This window comes from Natator depressus, chromosome 1 (genome assembly GCF_965152275.1).
Source record: "Natator depressus isolate rNatDep1 chromosome 1, rNatDep2.hap1, whole genome shotgun sequence".
In the NCBI taxonomy this organism is placed as follows: Eukaryota; Metazoa; Chordata; order Testudines; family Cheloniidae; genus Natator; species Natator depressus.
Genome location: NC_134234.1, coordinates 111,060,967 through 111,080,842, shown reverse-complemented (window position 1 = coordinate 111,080,842; position 19,876 = coordinate 111,060,967). Strand labels below are relative to the sequence as shown.

Genomic DNA, 19,876 nt, shown 5'->3' with positions numbered 1-19,876 from the left:
CAATCTGGCATCAGTAGCCAGCATCAGCCCACTTAATATTAAAACAAATATTTCTGCAACTTGAGTGGGTTTTATAATGAAAAACAACATTCACATACTTGTGAAAAATACTATTAAAAATTCAGATTTTACCTTGAACAATGCCCCAAGGGTACTGTCGAGCTTTCACCATTTTGTTTCCAACCTTCATTTCCTCCATACTCCCCACTACAGCAAATGGTAAATGTCCCTGTAAAACAGTCAGAGCAATTCAGTCTTATCTCCCAGTATTCTTACATAAGAACTGGAAAACACTTGAAAATTAAATCAGAGAAACAACAAGCATTTGGAGACAAATAAACATATTATAACCACAGGTCAGTTTCACATAGAGAATCCATTTAAAAAGAGCAATAGCTAGTCAAATCCTGGCCTGCTCTGGAGCTTCAACGGAGGGCTGCACATGTCACAAGGACTCCTAGGGTTCTCAAATCCAATACAGTCCTCATAAACTGCTACAATAAAAGGAGTTTGAGGTAGTTGCCCCTCATGCATCAATTTCTATTGGAAAAGGCCAGCAGACAGTTGCTCTATCTGGGATACAGCCTTCCTCAAAGCAGAACAGGCATCTTCAGCATCCACCAGTGACAGACATGAGGCCACTACAGGAAGTGCAGTGCTTGAGGCCTGAGATCTTGCTCATGCCACAAGCTCAGACAGCCATGAGACGGGAAATGCTGCCTCAACACTGAATGACTGCTCCACAACTAAACCTGAAGAAAAAGTACTGCTAACTGGGAAGAAAGCTATTAGAGTAACACCAAGCTTTCCTCAAAACTAGGAATTCTTTTCTTTCTGTCAGAATAATCCAAGCCAGGGTACCAGACATTACAGCATTCCGACTCCCTGGCACAAGTGATAACGGGGAACCAACTGGTGGCTCGGGCTGCACACCCATTTACGTCCTTGGACACATGAAACCCTCAACAGCACTGCTTGTCAAATGTTCTGACCAGCAGATACAAGATCCATATACACCAACAGCAGGATCCCCCATGGACAGTACTGCAAGAAGAAAAACCTAGTTTTCGCTCAAATTAGTTTAAGGTGATGAATACCACCAACCGACAGAAGAACAGGGGGATTTTGGCGGGGAGGGGACCCAGACGAGATAAGTGTCTCTAAATTTTTCCTTAAGTAGGTCATAAAAAGATGAATGTAAATATCCAACTTGCTACAATACAAACCCCTATTGCCTCAAGAAGAATACGCAAGAAAAAGCATGAAAACTGGTAAAGAAGATACTTTAATACTGGAATATCAAACATTCTTTCAAATGTATGCAACATACTTACATTCATGGTGGCATTAATTTTAGAAATGGTTTCATCATCTGTTGGAAACTGGTATATCTGGACCCCATTACTAACCAATTCACTCATGAGTTTGATTTTAAACTTCTGTAGTTCAGTTTTAGAAATGGTGTCTGCTTTGGCTATGACTGGTATAATGTTCACCTATTAAATGATATAAACATGAGATGTGTAAAGGCTTTGTTTTCAAGCCTGTAAGTTTTATACGTTGAAATATTCAGTTTCCCATAACATCTGAATTAATTTCTAACAAGCTTTCCAGTGACTCTTATGTGAATGGTTTCATTCAAAAGCCAACAAACTAATAATAAACACTGTGTACATTTCCACAGTGAATACTTTGATCATCATAATAAAGCAGTAATGTATTACCTAATTATCCCACCAAAACAGAGCTGATCAGAGAACAAAAGTGAGTAGAAGAAAGGTATTATAATCCTACTAGAAAGAAAGCAAACCTCCGTCACCATTCAAAGACAACCATAAGGAAAAGAACAGCAACATACACAAAGCTACCAGCTACAATATATATAATTTTACTAAGATACTAAATCCAAAGTTAAGAAAAAATTATATTAACACTGTATACTCTAGCTATTTCTCTATGCCTATAAAATAGCAAATTTGCTGTTTTCTCCTTGTTGGTACCCTAAAAGTCTGCTGTGCTGTTAGATTCAAGTATTTAACTTTGCTCTGCTGGGAAATGTTCTTACAGTTTTATGGTTCGGAGGTCAAGCATAAAAACAATCTGAACACATCAGCTCCAGGAGTTTGACAGTACCACAAAGCTGCCAGCCACCATACATCAGAGGAGATTTCCAGTCATTGCCAAATCAGATTTCTCAATATAGCATGTTGCATTGCCAATCATAAAACCTTTTTAGAGAGGCAAGAAGCAGCACTCTGTATAGCTCGAAAGCTTGTCTCTCACCAACTAAAGTTGGTTCAGTAAGAGATATTACCTCGCCCATGTTTTCTCTCCAATTTCCTAGGACCAACACAGCTACACCACTACATAAAACCTTCTTGTCAATTTAATATTTAATTTATAGGAAAAGCATGAGATTTATACTGATGGTTGTGGAACACATTTTATATGGCAGAAAAAATTAAAAACATTGAGGTGGCAAAACTGAGAACTAAAAAGTTAGGAAATGCCAGAAATAAGGTTACCTGTGCATCCTTAATTTGTCCCCCCATGCATATACGTTATGATGCAGTCTTTAATTACATAATCACATATCATTTCTTCCACAGGACCCCTGCCTCATTCAGTACATAGGATGGACCTGCTCTAGGGATGAATCAGGGTTGTGTAGTAAAGGAAGGTACTACCTCATTTTCTGCAGAAGCTGGAAGGTGTGTAGACAACGAGGCAAGGGACTGAGGGAAGATAAAGGATGATCTCATAGTTAAGGCACTTGACTGCTGCCCTGGTGAATTGATTCTATTGCTGCCTTTGCCACACAGTTCCTACGTAAGGCTAGTTGAACCACTTAAACCAAATTTTTCACAAGAGGTCACTAAACATTCCCCTCATTTTCTGGGGCCCAACGTGAGACCCTGTGGTCTGATTTGCAGAAGTGCTGAGTGATCACAAGTACAACTGAAGTCCATGGGAACAGTGCTTTGAACATTTAAAGTGATATATAATGCTATGTACTCTGAATAATCAGATCCCAAGTGTCAGACTGGACGCCCAAAATTAGTTGATATTTTTTAATCTTAATTTCTCTGCACTTCAATTCCCCATCTCCAAATGGGGGAAATGGGCCCTCATCTCACCTGGGTGTTATGAAGATAAATTGTCTGTGAAGCACTCAGATATTATAGTGACGAGCGCCATAGACAAGTCCATGAGGAAATTAATAATGCTGGATTGAGAGCAAGGTCTGAAAAGTTTGCAGTAAGTAAGGAGGCCTGGGGCCATACATTGAACAATGAGGAGAAAACAAAATACAGTAACTCCTCGCTTAATGTTGTAGTTATGTTCCTGAAAAATGCAACTTTAAGGGAAACGATGTTAAGCGAATCCAATTTCCCCATAAGAATTAATATAAATACAGGGGTTAGGTTCCAGGGAAATTTTTTTCACCAGTCAAAAGACTATATATATATATATACACATATATATATATACACACACACATATATATATATACATATATATATATATTATATATAATACACACACAATAAGTTTTAAACAAAAAATTTAATACTAAACACAGCAATGATGATTGTGAAACTTGGTTGAGGTGGTGAAGTCAGAGGGTGGAAGAGGGTGGGATATTTCCCAGGGAATGCCTTACTACTAAATGATGAACCAGCACTCGGTTGAGCCCTGAAGGGTTAACAAATTGTTGTTAATGTAGCCTCACACCCTACAAGGCAGCACAAATGGAGGGAGGGGAGACAGCATGGCAGACAGAGGCAGAGACACACAGAGAGAGAGAGAGAGAGAGTGTGTGTGTGAGTGTGCGTGTGTGTGAGAGAAAGACACGCATTGCCCCTTTAAGTACGCTGACCCCACTCTAAGTACACTGCCTTTTAAAGTAGATCAGCAAGTTGAGATAGCAGCTGCTGCCACCAAGCTCCCTCCGTCCTGAGCCCCCTCGTGTGTCCCCCTGCTCTGTAGAGACAGGGTAAGTAGGGGGCAGGAGCAGGGGGAGAGAAACATCCTGACATTAGCCTCCCCCCCAAACACACACAGCAAGCAGGAGGCTCGGGGAGCAGCTCCAAGGCAAAGGGCAGGAGCAGTACATGGCAGCAGGGGGAGGGACAGCTGAACTGCCAGCAATTGATAGCCTGCTGGGCGGCTGCCAAACAGGGAACTTAGAGGAGAGTGGGGAGCTAATGGAGAGCTGCCAGTCCACCCTGGTTCCAAGCCCCCACCAGCTAGCTGCAAAGGGCTGCTCTTTCTGCAAGCAGTGGACAAAGCAGGCAGCTGCCAAACCACGTTATAAGGGAGCACTGCGCAACTTTAAACGAGAATGTTCCCTAATTGATCAGTAACGAAACAACGTTAACCAGGATGACTTTAACTGAAGAGTTACTGTATTGAATACCGACTCATTAAATGATCATTCTCTATTCTGTGCACTGAATGAGACTATCCTAATTAGCATATGATATTGTCATGATTTTGTCACAGAGATTGTGAAATCCTGGAAATGGCTGTAAAAAACACATCTGATTAGGCCCCCAATCTGAGTGATGTTAACAACCTGATGCACAGGGTCACGGCGCAATTCGTGTCTGGCTCATGTGCCCTTCTACAGATGAGGACAGAGGATCAGGCGAGCCAAACTTAAGTGACACTATGACCCCATGTGCCAGGTCACAAGCCCCAGAGCTGGGCCCACCTGTATGGGACAGGAGCTGCCACTGTGGGGTTAGCTTGCTCTCCAACAGCCCTACTGGGTCATACTTTTTAGCAGCCCCATTATACTCTTGAATATGCTGATAAAGTGAAAACTATATTTGGCGATTTTTCCCATGATTTACTGTTTTTTCCCACACACCTCTGCTGTGAAACTTTCTAAAAACATCCCTGCCAAAATCATAGTCTGAATCATAACGCATATGCACAAGGGTGAACAAATTAAGACTGCACAGGCAACCTTAACTCTGGCATTTCCTAAGTTTTGACAGCTTGACTTTGCAAACAATGTGCTTGTAACTTATGGTATTTTTGTACATAATTTCTTAGGTTTTTTTCCTTATTAAAAAAAATTGGATAAACAAACTCCATTATGTGACATCATATTGAAACCCACGTCAGCAAGTCTGGAATCTTTAGATCCACCACACAGACCTCAGCCACTTGAGCTAATGGAGTAAATGATAGCAATAGTAGGTTGTCATCTTCTAAGTGGACCAGCACTAAATAGAGATGGGACATTTTGCCAGTCCGTTTCAAAGATGTTTGCTAACAGCATAGGAATGGTGAGACTCAAAAATCTTCCATTCCAGGCTCAGGAGAAGAGTGCACTCTATTTGGCACAGGCTCTTCTGCCCATTCCCCCCAAATTTGGCCCTTCTGCCATGTACCATCCAATTTGTCCCTTTCCCACCTCTGGCTCCTCATCCCAGTCCCATTCTTCTCATCTAGCTAGTCCCAATCTCCATGCCTCAGGCTTCTGATTCCATTCCCAGTCTCCTTGCCCAACAAGCCCTTGACTCTGGACTCTCCATTCCAGTTCCAGTCTCCCCCCACTCCCATTCTCCTTGCACTGAAAGTCCCAGTTCTCCTTCTCTCAGTTCCTCATCTCATCCCACCAGTATGGAGTCACCCCCACCCGGATTATAGTCCCAGTCTCTCTCCCTTATCTCCTCCTCTAATCTCAGTGGCCACCTCACATTCTTGTCCCAGTTTCTTTGGCCAACCAGTCCCAGTTCTCCTACAGCACCCTGGCTTGATCATATCTGCCTCCCTCCCCCACACTGGTTTCCACTCTCATTCTTCTTGTCCAGATAGTACCAGTCTGCCACCCAACTCCTCATCTGATCTCCATCTTCCCACTGGTTCCTAGTCCCCACGCACCTTCCATTTCCCTTCCAGACAATACCCCATACCCTCTCTCACGTCCCACCTCTTCCTTCTCTGCATTCACACCAGGTAATTTTCTCCTCCATGTTGCCTGGGAGCCAGCAAGGGGGTCATGGAGAGCACAGGAGAGACAGGCTCCCTGCTCTCTGTTTCTGATCCTGGACCCAGCCCAGCCTACCGCAGTCCAGAGCTGCAATTGCAAAGAAAGTACTACTTAGCCACAGGCTGCAGCATGACCAGCATGAATGGAATCTTTGGAGAATTTAGCTACCAAGTTCAAGCAAGTCTCTACTGAGCATGTGCAAACTCTAATTTTTCAAAGCTTTATCACTTGGCTAAATGTGGGCAGATTTTCACAGGAAAAACAAAAAGCAAATCCTTGATACAAAAACCAACCTCATGCTGAATTTGAAGTCTCTGCTGCAAAGCGTAGGGATGCTAGAGAGTCTCAAAGAAACGGTTATCAGTATTTTTAACATGCGCTAAATGTAATTTTCCTTGGCCTCATTCTCAGAACCAGCTGACCCATTGTGGCTGATGTTTTTTTCTCTCTCTCTCTCTCACACACACACACACGCGCCCAGCAATCCTGAATCAGATGCCCAGCGTGCAAAATTTCAGCCCACATGGTTAAAGTCTGGCAAAGGTAAAAGCATCTAAAAACAGTTTTATAATTGGAAGTTTAGGGCAACCGAATAGGTGTGGCTAACAGCTCCATATTATGTACTTACACACACTTTTAAAAAAACTCAGCAAATATGGCTTCTGAAGGCCATTAATTCATAATGAGAGAGACCAGGTGGGTGAGGTAATATTTTTTATTGAACTAACTTTTGTTGATGAAAGAGACAAGCTTTCAAGTTCTGTGACTGGAAGAGCTCTGTGGAGCTCGAAAGCTTGAGGTTCTACTGTAGGCTTGTTGGTACCAACTGGTTCCTTTCCCGCTTAATGTCTTACATCTCACGTATGAGATGCAATGGTTTTATACTACCAAATATGTGCCCAGATAATCAAATCAAAACTTCTAAAAAAAATCAAATGAAAATAATTTTCATTGTCTTCTACTAGTTTTCTCTCTGCAATATCCATTTTTGTGTGGTGAGTGTGCTATTGAAAATGAAACCTTTTTTAGTAATTGTGACAGAATGCACCCCTGTATATACACACTATTGTAATAATCTTTGTACAAAATATGCCTTGTAAGGTATCATTTGAAAACTCAATTTGCTAGTCATTATTGTCCCCTGGTAAAATATGTGAGACAACACTGCATGTGACGTTTAAGATTCCACTGTACGGTGTTAACAACACATGTTCCAGCCAGATGCTGGCAACCAGGTCTGTCCTAAACAAAGGAATGTGTGCTCTGCTTAATTTGTATTTAAGCAGTAAACAGAGTCATCAAGCAGGAGGGGAAACAAAGGAAGCTCAAACAGTGAAGAAACATTCTTCCCCAGACTTTGGCGGGCCGGGCCACCACTTCCCGCAGCTCCGATTGGCCGGGAACGGCGAACTGTAGTCACTGGGAGCTGCGGGGGACTGTGCCTGCAGACAGTCAACGTCCGCAAAATGTCTTGCGGCTCGCAATCAGCTTACCCTGATGGGCCGCATGCTGCCCACAGGTTGCCCACCACTGGTTTAAATTGTATCCAGATAAGTCACAGTAATATCTTACACTAATGCCAAAGTATTTTTGATGAATTACGTTCCTTACCTCCATGCGTAATTCCAAAGACTTTCTTTGCCTTTTTACTTCTGCCACATATTTTGCAAGTGATTTTAAGTGTACTATATGCAGCGTTTGTGCTGAACCCTCAAATATATAATCTTTGCTTAATTTTAATGAGCAAAATGTTCTGCTACACTGAACTCCATGAGCCCTTTATTCCCACAGTAAATCTGTTCTGAACATCCTGAAGGCCAAGCTTTCAAATACGTTAAGTGAGAACAAGCCACGGGTCATTTCTCTCACTTAACAGTGACCTGTAAATATTTTAGCATAAATGAAGCAAAAATACATTTGTGTGCTGAATTGTTTCAAAGGGCGTGGTGATCGTGATGGGGAATCATTCTGGGTGTAACTAATTTTAAACCAATTTTTTTTCCTCTCAATTCAGTTCAGGTTTCCTGAACTTGAGTTGGGCTGCTCAACTCTTGTGATTCCCCTCACACTGTAGCTACCACTGGTAGAAATATGCACCCAACTCACAGAAGGTTACACATATTTTACAAACATTTTGAATTTTTTTTTAAGTCTATAAAATTGCCATTAAAAAGTATCACCAAAATCCTGACCTAATTTTTCGATCATTTTAAAAAGTAACCCCAATCAATCAGAAGCGAAATTCATATAAGCGTTTTGTCAGAAATGCTCTGCTGACATGAAAAAGAAAATATCTGATTCTTCAAAACATTAGATAAACTACCTGAATATGAAGACAAGTGAAAACCTGGTTTGTAACATATCACATTAGTACTTCTTACTTCAAATTACAAATGAGTGAATTTGCATGCTATGATCAGTACAAACAGCTAGAAAATTCATGTACCCTTAAATTCTAGAGGTTCTGTGCCAAAGAGTATATAAATAAAAAAAGTTTCCATCCATTTTATATTCATATTTTTGTAATGGTACTTATTTCTAAATGAAATAAGAACTCATTAAAATATGTTGTTGATATAAAGTTCAAAGCCACTTACCAACTGCAAATATAATCACAGAATCATAGGAAGGGCCCTCGAGAGGTCATCTAGTCCACACCCCTGCATGCATGGCAGGACTAAGTATTATCTAGAACATCCCTGACAGGTGTTTGTCTAATCTGTTCTTAAAAATCTCCAATGATGCAGATTCCACAACCTCCCTAGGCAATTTATTTCAGTGCTTAACCCCACCAAGACAGTTATGAAGCTTTTCCTAATGTCCAACCTAGACCACCCTTGCTGCAATTTAAGCCCACTGCTTCTTGTCCTATCCTCAGAGGTTAAGGAGAACAATTTTTCTCCCTCCTCCTTGTAACAACCTTTTATGTGCTTGAAAACTGTTATGTCCCCCTTCACTCTTCTCTTCTCCTGACTAAACAAATCCAATTTTTTCTATCTTCCTTCACAGGTCATGTTTTCTAGATCTTTAATCATTTTTGGTGTTCTTCTCTGGACTTTCTCCAATTTTTCCACATCTTTTCTGAAATGTGGCACTAAGAACTGGACACAATACTCCACCTGAGGCCTAATCAGGGCCGAGTAGAGCAGAAGAATTACTTCCTGATTACAACACTCCTGCTAATACATGCCAGAATGATGTTTGTTTTTTTTCTCAACAGTGTTACACTGTTGACTCATATTTAGCTTGTGATGCACTATGACCCCCAGATCTCTTTCTGTACTACTCCTTCCTAGGCAGTCATTTCCCATTTTGTGCAACCGATTGTTCCTTCCTAAGAGGAGTACTTTGCAATTGTCTTTATTGATTACTTGCTTAATAACAGAAACACACAAATCTCTTTTTATAGCTCACAAGACAGACTACTACATCATACACAGTACATGCAAAGAAATCACAGCTACAGCAACACGCAACAGGATGATTCACTTTAGAGCATTTTTAGGTGTGCTGGCAGAGAGTTCCAAAGGCATCAGGCAATACTTTCAATCACCAATTTAATCCTTGAAGTGAACCATCCATCATATAATAGATCTTGAAAATGTACATAATCTTTCATAAAAGCTATCTCAAAATGCTTTACAGATATAATGAAACACTACTACTAGGAAAGGTGTGTTAGCATTGACTTTGTTTACATATTCCCACATTCCAAAAAAAATTTGCAATCAAAACTTGTTCTACTATACAAATTTAAAAAAAAAAAAAGTCAACCCAACTAGTTGAAAGCATTTAATGTTTTAAAAACTGTTAGTTTTCCTTACTACAGTAACTGCAGTTCTCCAAGATTATTGCTTGTACTGATATTTACTCTGTGATGAGCAATAATTCATCCTTAAACTCAAGTGGGGATTGAGAGGTCTCATTTGAACAATGACCGTAGGATTCTTCTACCAAATTTAAGATCTAATCTAGAAGCTAAATCCAGGAAGTAATTCTGTACAAAAGTACAGACTGAATTCCAGGTAACAGTATTTCGTATTTCAGTGACAAAAACATCTGACACAAGCAGAAGAGGTCACCTTACACCTGAATGAATGTGCTCCAATACCTATCATTTTAATACTCACTAATTCATAGGAAGAAAGTATACAGAATCTAATTCACTTAGATAATCTGAGTGGAAACTAGCTAATCCCCAAAAATATCCCTGTGTGCTACCAGGAACCCCAGTGGTTTACTGTACAGTTTAGTCCTGTTCAGAGAGTAAATATCCTCTTCACGTCCAAAGAATGTGGTCTGGCATCTTTTTACAGTGAATGGAGCATTCGGAAAAATACCAGTAGATAGACTGGTTTAAATTAAAATCAGAAACCACCTTTGATAGGAATTTGAGGAAGGCATGTTGTTGTACCATCTTAAGAAATACCATATTCAGTGAATCAGCCATTAGTGTCTGAATACCCAAGGCTGAACGGATACAATTACCACGAGGTGAAACGCAAGGTGAAAAGGTGTTTCTATTACCTGGGCGAGCACCACATTTAAATCCCATTATGGGATGGAAACCAAAGAGGTGGAAATATACAAGGTAGACCTTTTAAAAATTTCTCCGCTGTAAAATTAAGAGAGTCCCGTCCCAGTGGCGAAATGCGGCCAAAGTCATAGGCAGGTATACTCTCACTGAGCTAAAGGTGCGCCCAGACTGTTTAAGGTGCAGCAGGCAGCCCACAATAAAGGGAGTAGAAAACTAGCAAGGATTAGACACCATCTGTCTTGCGCAAATGAAAAATCACTTTCATTTCATACAGGAGGGATTTCTAGTGGAAAGCCACACTAATCTGCTTTCCAACACAGTTTTCTGGACATCTTCAGAGCAGTTCCAGTCCAAGCTGTTCAGTCAGCTAGCATCCTAGGCTGACAGACACCCACATCTTGTATCTTTTCTTAAATAAGACTGAGTGTTCTTTGGGACAGGGACTGTCTTTTACAAAGTCTGTATAGTGTTTAGCACATGGGGCTCCCAACCCTGATTAGTGTCTCCAGTCATTATAGTATTACAAAGAAACAACAATAGTAACAACAATCTTCTGAATCCCAGGCTGCTAAGCCCACATTAACCGCTAGGGCCAGCGACCTAACAGACCATAAGGATAAGACATATCTTGAAGAGGATCTACAGTGCTGAGACAAATAGAGAATTTTGAGGGAGAGGGATTCCAGAGCAAATCACAGGCCCTATTCCAGATGGCAGGGGTATTATCCCTCAGGCATAATCTCCCAGGGTATGGAACATGAGATACACAGAATGAGGACAGCAGCAAGAATCACCAGCTAGGAGCTACAGAAAAAGAAAAGGAAACACACCAGATGCAGAAGAGTTGCAGAAGAGGTTAGTGCTATGGAACCTGACCCCTGTCCAAGTTTATGATCGGGCTACATGGAAGCAATTGACTTCCAGGAATGCTGCTCTGGTGAATTAGACACTGAAGGAATCCAAGGCAGAAGGGTTCTCTCATCAAAGAGACAGATTTTGTCCAAAGAAATCTGCCACAGAATTTTTCATTTCTGTAAGATGTTTTTTCAACTTTGCCTAATGCAGAAGTCTCCCTCATCCCTTTCAATGAGCAAACAAAAAAAGTGATATTTCTTGACATCATAATATGTTGACTTTACTTTAAAAAGTGACAGTATTAAAAAGACCACAAATAAAGAATTGTAAGAGCAGCAAGATATTGCAAGAAATAGGAATCTTTACAAATTCATTCATTTAAACTGGTTTCAAACAATCTTACCTTGCTATCAAGATTCTTCATGGTTAACAAATCAAGCGTTTTAAGGGAATGACCTGTAGGTGAAATAAAATAGAGGCAGACATGGATGCGAGTGTCATGGTAGTTGTACAAGGAGCGTTTAATTTTCAGTTCTTCCTGGAGGTAGGCCTCAAATTGTGCGTCTATGTAATCCACTATTGGCTGATAGCTGGGGAAAAAAAATGTGATGTGTTAGCAATCAAAGATTAGTTTCTCTCAGATAGAGAGGGACTAAAAAAGAGAATCCCTGTTATATTTTTCTGCATACTACTGCTTATGCCTTGGGGAATTCTGTGCCACTACGCAATGCAGAATTTTCAGAAATGAATGTTGTGCATGCAGAATTTCCTTTCCCCCACAGAAATAGGTTGCAGTGCTGCTAGCTACCACTAGGGACCACTGCACTCAGCAGAGCATAGCTTGCACATATAAGACATTACTGGTGAGAGGGAACTAGAGAGTTCCTGGAAGCTGCAGTTCCCAGCATGCCCTGAGGGAAAGAAAGGGTGGTGCGCAGGAAACTCAACACAAGCCTGGGACCAAGCATCAGGTTGTTTCTCCCTCTGGAACCCTGGGCTCTGGGGGGGGGGGATGGGGGAGAAGGCGTGTCTGGGCAAGGGGTCCCGCAGTTGGGCTGTGAGGAGGAGGGAGTTCAAATGTATTGGCTGGAGGGGGCCCTGCAGGTGGGCGGGGGGGGAGGGGGTTGTGAGTGTCTGGCTCCCCAGCTGGGCTGGGGAGGGAGGGTAGATGGGGGTAGAGAAAGAGCAACTGGGTTGTCATAGGGGTTTATTTAACTCTACTCCCGGGGGCATTTTTGTGTGTCTGTATTGTTACAGACATACTTGCTGACAGGTATTTTGAAATAAATTACCAAAATAACTAAAACTGGTGTGATTATATAGTGTTATTTTGACAAATAAAATTTGCAGAATTTTAAAATATTGTGTGCAGAATTTTTAATTTTTTGGAGCAGAATTCCCCCAGGAGTATATTGCTTTACATATCAACTATATACACTGGAAGCTCAAGAAGTCATATGCTAGAACAGGATATTAAATGTATGGATAGTGATCAAACTGTCTACGCAATGTAAAACTAAAGTTACTGAATACTAGTTTAAGAAACTAATGCAGCACAGGATGGGTGAAGGATACAGTTAAATTTTTCTCTATTGGTGATGAAAAGCAGAGTGTATCAGCTATGCTTTTCACTGAAATCCTTAACTGATCCATTTAATGGACTTCTGTAATTTCTGTAGTCTCACAATTCAATCTTGGAAATAACAGATGATCACTATAAATAGCATGTGACTGATACTGTCCATAATTATGATATTTTCATATCTTTTGGAGATCAGTATTGTATTTTGGGGAGCTTTATTACTGGTAAATGTGTGTATGAGAGCAGGAACTTATCCTCTAAAGAATGAGAATCTGATTTATATTTTAACTACATTTTAAAGATTCTTTGCCCTGTTTTGTATGATCCAAATTATGATCCATAATATATCTTCAAACTATGTTATTGTATACATAAGAGCAGCAGGTCCTGAGTATCTGTTGCTGCACAGAGTGTAGACCAAATCATGGGAGGTGAAATTTCAAAGGCACTAATTACATGGAAAGTGAATTTGAAAGAGGAAGAAGACAGCCTTGCTTGCAATATGAAATATTTTACTGCGTATCATTAACATCAGCATCTGAGATTTTTCTTTATCATCTAAACATTGTTCATCAAAGAAATGGGCAAGACTAGGCAAGTCACTAGCAGAACACTCTTTCGTTGGTATCCTATGCTATAATGTTAATTAAGGCTGCGAGTTTGTCACGGAAGTCACAGATTCCGTGACTTTCCATGATCTCCGTGACTTCTGCAGCGGCTGGTGGGAGCTGCGGGGGTGGTGCCGGCAGGCAGAGGCAGCGCGCAGAACTGCCTGGCTACGCCTCCGCCTAGGACCTGAGGGAGGGGGATGTCTCCGTTTCCAGGGAGCCCCCCAGGTAAGCGCCACTCAGAGCCCACCTCACACCATCCTATGCCCCAATCCTCTGCCACACCCAAACTCTGCTGCTGCTGGGGGTGAGGAGGAGGTGCGGAGCCTGCTGGCCCTGCCACCCATGCCCCCACCACCCCAGCACCAGCAGGGGTCCTGGGCCACACACCACTGCCTACCTGCCCTCCAGCACCAGCGGGGGTCCAGGCTGCGCACCAACACCTGTCCCCCACCCCACTAGCATCCGGGCCGCCCTCCTCCAGCACCCGCAGCTCCCCCGGGTACCCCTCCCCCCACAAATTTTAGTCTGGAGTGAAAAGTAACGGACAGGTCACGGGCCATGAATTTTTGTTTACTGCCCGTGACCTGGCCATGACTTTTACTAAAAATACCCATGACTAAAACGTAGCCTTAATGTTAATTTATGTTCTGGAAGTGAATGGACAACCTCCATCCATGCCCAACACTACTTGGCTCTTAAATAATGCAAATTATTATTTAAAATGCTTCATAGTACTGGTCATTCCAATAAAAGTCTGAAGAAAATCAGTACAATAATTGATGAATTTAAATATTCATAAACTGAACTGACAGAAAAGAAAACTCTACACTCACTAGCTGTGTAATGCTCCATCTTCTAAATACGCTGTTCAACTTCAAATATACCTACATTTAAAAAATCCAGATGATTTTTCTTCCAATTTACATTGTTTTGTAGATCCCACTGAAACTTAAAAACACAACTCTGTAGAGAACATATTGTACTGTAACTTACTATCTGTATAATTATATGAAAGTTCAAAAAATGCCCATCACTATTATATATTTTATTGATATAATTTGTAACACATTATAAAGCCATGAACACATGAGGGCAGAGTAAATGTTGATTTCTCAAATGATTTGCTTGACAAGAAGAAAATACAATCAATTAATTACGTGGAAAAATGTATAATTAAATATCTGGAGTACATATGTAATTTGTACCACACATTTTTCTTAATCACATACCTAACTTGAAAAGCCTACTCTCAGACTCCACAGTTCAAGACAAGGTTATTTTCCATAATCAAATTCTTACCACGCAAAGAAACACTAACCTATCTTCTTTGTTTATCTGGTCACCAAATCCCACTGTATTTACAATGGTCAGTTTCAACCGAACATTGCTTTCCTGGAGTTCGTACGTCTGAGCTCGGAGTCTTACATTTGGTTGAAAATGTGTTGATACGCGGTCATCAAAAGTGGTGTTAAACAAAGTATCTATCAAGGTTGATTTTCCAATTCCAGTCTCCCCTAAAAAAATTAAAAGAAAAAGTAAGAAGTTTGCATTTGCGTATATTTGTACAAAGCATAATAGGTGTTATTATAGTTATTGCCCCCTTAAAAGAGTTTAAATAGAAATTACCTGTACATTGGCTTCTCCAAATATATGAGCAAATTCCTCTTTTTGACCCTTAGAAGCACCAGTAAACGTGTTTTGTACAAAAAAATCAATTGCCAGTGCCTCATTACCTTGAATGTTCCCTCAAACCTTCAATTCCTTGACAAGTAGAACATATGCACACACACCTACCAGTACTCAAAGGGAAAACAACAACAAAACACACCTTTGAGCAGTAAGGGAATTCCTTTTGTGCCTCTCACTAGAATCTTAAGATCCTAGAATAGGATTAGTGTTTTATAAATGAGAAATAAAGATTATTTAGCGTGCTTACATAGGCCTGCTGTGGTGGCCTAGGCACCAACATTGCAAAAATCAGTGGGGGACAGGGAAAGAGTGAAAACCTTAACACCAAGAACACTTTACTATTTCATTAAGTCAGTAGTAAAACCACAGCTATCCATCTTCACTATATTACACAAGTTTTAAGATTAGCTATTCCATGCGTATAGGGAGGTCTGTTCTTCAACCACACCAGCTAATAGACAGAGAGGAAGTGAAGGACAATTATGGGTTGGTGTAGATTATTTATACCCTTGCTCAGTTCAGTGTTGGGTTTCAGGAAGATGCATGGTTGTGTGTCTGCCTGTATATCCAAAGAACTCCAATATATTCAGCCAGAAAATTAATAAGTATAAAAATGCTTCAAGATCTCCTACCTATAGACCTGGAAGTGGCTTGGGTTCAGTTATCTGAAATACTTTACCTTTGGGGAAGAGTTCGATGTAGACCACAAGTTTTAAAGAATCCTAGAAGTTGCTCATGAAACAAGACTTAAGGCATCCTCAAGCCTGATCATGAAAGTACTGTACAACAAAGATAATCAAAAGGATGGTTGCGAATAAAAAGAGGCACATTATGGTTCATAGTTAAAAAGGCAAAAACATCCTAGGATCACATTGGACAATATTGCAGTCATTTCCTTATAGGAGGTAACAGGAACCTTGTCATCCCCTTTTTTTAAATTAATATTTGTGCCAAGAGATAGTTTATGGTCAAATACTTAATATTCACTGCTGTCAATAATAAAAAAAGTATATTACTTACCAATACAAAGAATGTTGAAGCAGAAGCCCTGGTTGATGGATTTGTTAACCAACTGATCTGGTAAGCTATCAAAACCAACATGGCCAGACAGAGATAAGGGTCGACAATTATCATTTTGCTGTGGAAAAATGATTATTTAAGAAAATGTGTTGCCAAACAATTAACAGTGATAAACAGGGAGATCTACGAGTAAACTACAACTCTTCTTTAGGTATGGTAAGTGACAGAAGAAAACATTAACAGTTTGCAAAGTCTGTCAGTGGAACAATAAGTATCAACTCATTTAGTGAAATGATGGCATAAATAGTTAAGTTTTACTGTAGCCAGCTAATTTGCCATCAAAGCCACTGAAGTGAATGGGACTACTCACATGATTAAAGTTAAGCACATGCTTAAGTGACTTGTGAGATCAGAGCCTATAAACAAAAGAAAGCACACTAGTCTAATGAAAATGGAAACTTGTGGATGAAGGATATCCCACTGATTTACCTCTAAAAATAAAGAAAAAATTCAGAGAAGAACATGAGAGACAGCAGGAGTTCAAAATAGAGACTGAAAACTTGAGGAAAGGTACACACAGATAAAAACGTATTCTAAATGTGTGAGCAGTGAGAACTTTTTAATGTGTAAAATTATCCATACATCAAAAATATAATGGATATTATTACATATGTAGTTAGAATACCAGAAGTGGATAGTTCTTTTTAAATTATTTAATAATGAATTGGTACTTAGATACCTTGGTGATGGGTATATGAGAAATGCCTAACATAAACAGTCTAAAATAAAAGGAAATATTCTTTTTCCACATATTAACTGTAGAACCTGAAATGCAATTTAAGAAACAACCAGTCAGCATAAACAGATGGACAAAACCATGATTAGCCACAGGTCCATGTTATTCTGTGTTCCTATGTTTCCAATCATCAAACCACTATCAATTCCCTAAGCCTTCCAATACAGCCAGCATCCTAAGACTTAACCTTAACCTGGGTTTACATTCTAGCCTTTGCCTACTTCACTAAGTTTGGGGGATTTTTATTTAAATTTAGAAGCTCAGGGAAAAAAGTGTCATCCTTTACACTGAATGTGTTTGGACATATTTCAGTCAGGCCTTTTGATGTTAGTTTAGTACTTATGAAACTGCACTGAATCTTTCTAGCACACATCTCTTATAATAATTTAAATATTTATTCATTCTCTTCTTGATTTTCATGTGTGAGGCTAAAGGCTACTCTCATTCCCATATTAGACTAATAGTGCTGGAAAAATGTACATAGACAAAAACAATTTAAGGAGAAAACACTACATTTTAGGACTATTGAACATGATGCTTCTAAAATTAACATGGTATTAACTGAAAACAAGTTCAAATATAGTCACAATCTGAAAAAGAGAAAATGACAAAATACCTCAGGAAAGGCACTCCAATGTGTGGGAGCCAATATAAAAAAAGAGACAGAGATAGGTGTTGAAACAAACAAATGGGACATGGAGTCCCTGATGGAGCAGAGGGGACAACAGGCAACATAAAAGACAAGATTATATAAGCCACGAAGGTGAACACAAGAACAGCACTTCTGTCTAACAAAACTGAAGATACAAAACATATGAACAAAAATCAAGCTATATTATTTCTTCATAACACCAACAATTAAGATTTGAGACACACAGAGGATGTTAGAGTCTCAGCACAATTGTAGAGGGATATCATGTCTTTCATATCCTGGTCATTGGCCTAAATCCCGACTATGTTAGTTGTGCCCTAAATTACCATGCAACTGTTTGCTATGTTGCATAAGTCACTAACAGTCTCAGTGGACAAATGTCTACAAAAACACAACAACAAATGGCACCAATCCATCTATGTCAGGATTTGAAACCATCAACAGAGTCGCATAGAGAAAGCTACCGATGGACTTTCTGTACTTGCTCAGTAGAAAAATAGAGGACCCAGTCTCTATAGCTGTCAATCTGGTACCTTTTAGTTTAAAAAATAAAAAAAATTAAAAGTATTCCAGATGATGAATTCAGCTTCCAAGTTCATTAACAATGAAGATGACTGAATAGAACAAATTTTCACTGCAAAGCGGATAATGGCACTGAAGTATAGTAAACATGTGCAACAACAGGATGCCTTTTAATGATTAATTTCCTAAATATAACCATACTTCACTACACAACAAAAACTTTGACTACAGCAGTGTTATGTAGTTCATATCAGAAGTCCAATTTGGCTTATTTCCTTGAGTCCTTGAACTTCTGCCACATCAGATACTTGTAGATGAGTGTTTTGGTCAGGAAACTGAGTGGCTCAACTTCTGCCAGAGATATTTATATCATTTTCAAAATTTCTTCGGATACATGAATTCTTGGAACAGCAGCAAATTTGAGAATGTAACTATATGGGTACAACATATTTACTATATTTCTTATCTTCACTCAGTACATAAATTATGAATGGAAATTAGATTTTCATATTATTATTCTTAGAGTATAAATCCACAAGGTACAAAATCTCATTTCAGACGTGAGATATGAGAATGAGTAACTTGTAAAACAGATTTCAGAACCAGTATATGGACAAATTTAACTAATAAAATATTTGCACAGATGTGTACAGTTATCTGAAGCCTCAAACATTTATGGATTTATTTTCACAACTTCCTTGTGCAATAGAGAAGTCTTCATGTTACAGATGAGTCACAGATGGCATTAATTGATTTGTATACACTCCAAGAGAAAAAGTGAAAGAGCCAGGAAATGAACCTGGATCTCCCAAGTTCCAGCCTAGCCCCTTATCCACAAGATCATCCTATCTTCTTCTTTCTAGCAGAACACTCTTTAAATAGCATCAGCTGCTGAAGGTGCAAAATCAGCAATGGATCAAGAATGCATCAGAAAATTCTGCTATGTTACCAGTTTCAGATGTGAATAAACAGACTTTAAAAAAAAAAAAAAAAAAAAGTAATGTAATTCTTTAGAATTGAAAAACAGTTGAAAAGATTTTGTTCTCCTGTGCTGGTATTTAGAAGGATCTTTTGAGCGGGTCCAACTGCAATACCAAACATGTATTCTTCCTCCCACTTTCTTGTCCACACACAGGCCCGCCTGCTGACTCTTTGGTTTCAGTTTCACTGCAGCTATTAATGGTAAACACTCTCTTTGGACTTGTCTAAACACAAAATTTGTACTGCTTTAACTATACCACTACAGTTAAAATAGTATACACCCTCCCCAGTGTGGACACAGTTATACTGATATAAAGATGCCTTACACCAAAATAATGGCGTTTATTCCCATACCGGAAGGGAAAGAAGATATACTAGTATATGTACCTTTATAGAAGTATAACCTGAAACCACACCAAGGGGGTTGTACTGGTACAATTACTTCATTTAAAAAATAAAAAATAATAATAAAAAAAAAAGCACACCCCTAGTCCAAATAATCATACTGGTACAAAAAAATGTGTAGACCAAGCCTTTCTCTGTCTAAAGTAGGAATGTAACTAATGTCTTCAAACATAACCTAACATTTTAAAACGTTTGTTAGTTGGGCTTTTTGGTGTAGCT

General features: G+C 39.6%; 1 protein-coding gene across 6 annotated transcripts in view; it reads right to left on the bottom strand.

Moving 5' to 3' along the window:
* The window catches only part of SEPTIN10 (septin 10), a 54,369-nt gene that overhangs the window by 27,939 nt on the left and 6,554 nt on the right, over positions 1 to 19,876 (bottom strand). For 5 of the 6 annotated variants that reach the window (XM_074964321.1, XM_074964303.1, XM_074964313.1 and 2 more), the window contains exons 2-6: positions 16,302 to 16,419; positions 14,911 to 15,106; positions 11,803 to 11,989; positions 1,335 to 1,496; positions 133 to 229 (exon numbers count right to left, since the gene is read on the bottom strand). In XM_074964321.1, coding sequence (XP_074820422.1) covers positions 133 to 229; positions 1,335 to 1,496; positions 11,803 to 11,989; positions 14,911 to 15,106; positions 16,302 to 16,419 — 760 coding nt within the window. The remainder of the gene's footprint in view (positions 1 to 132; positions 230 to 1,334; positions 1,497 to 11,802; positions 11,990 to 14,910; positions 15,107 to 16,301; positions 16,420 to 19,876) is intronic. The other variant, XM_074964331.1, reaches the window with a different exon arrangement.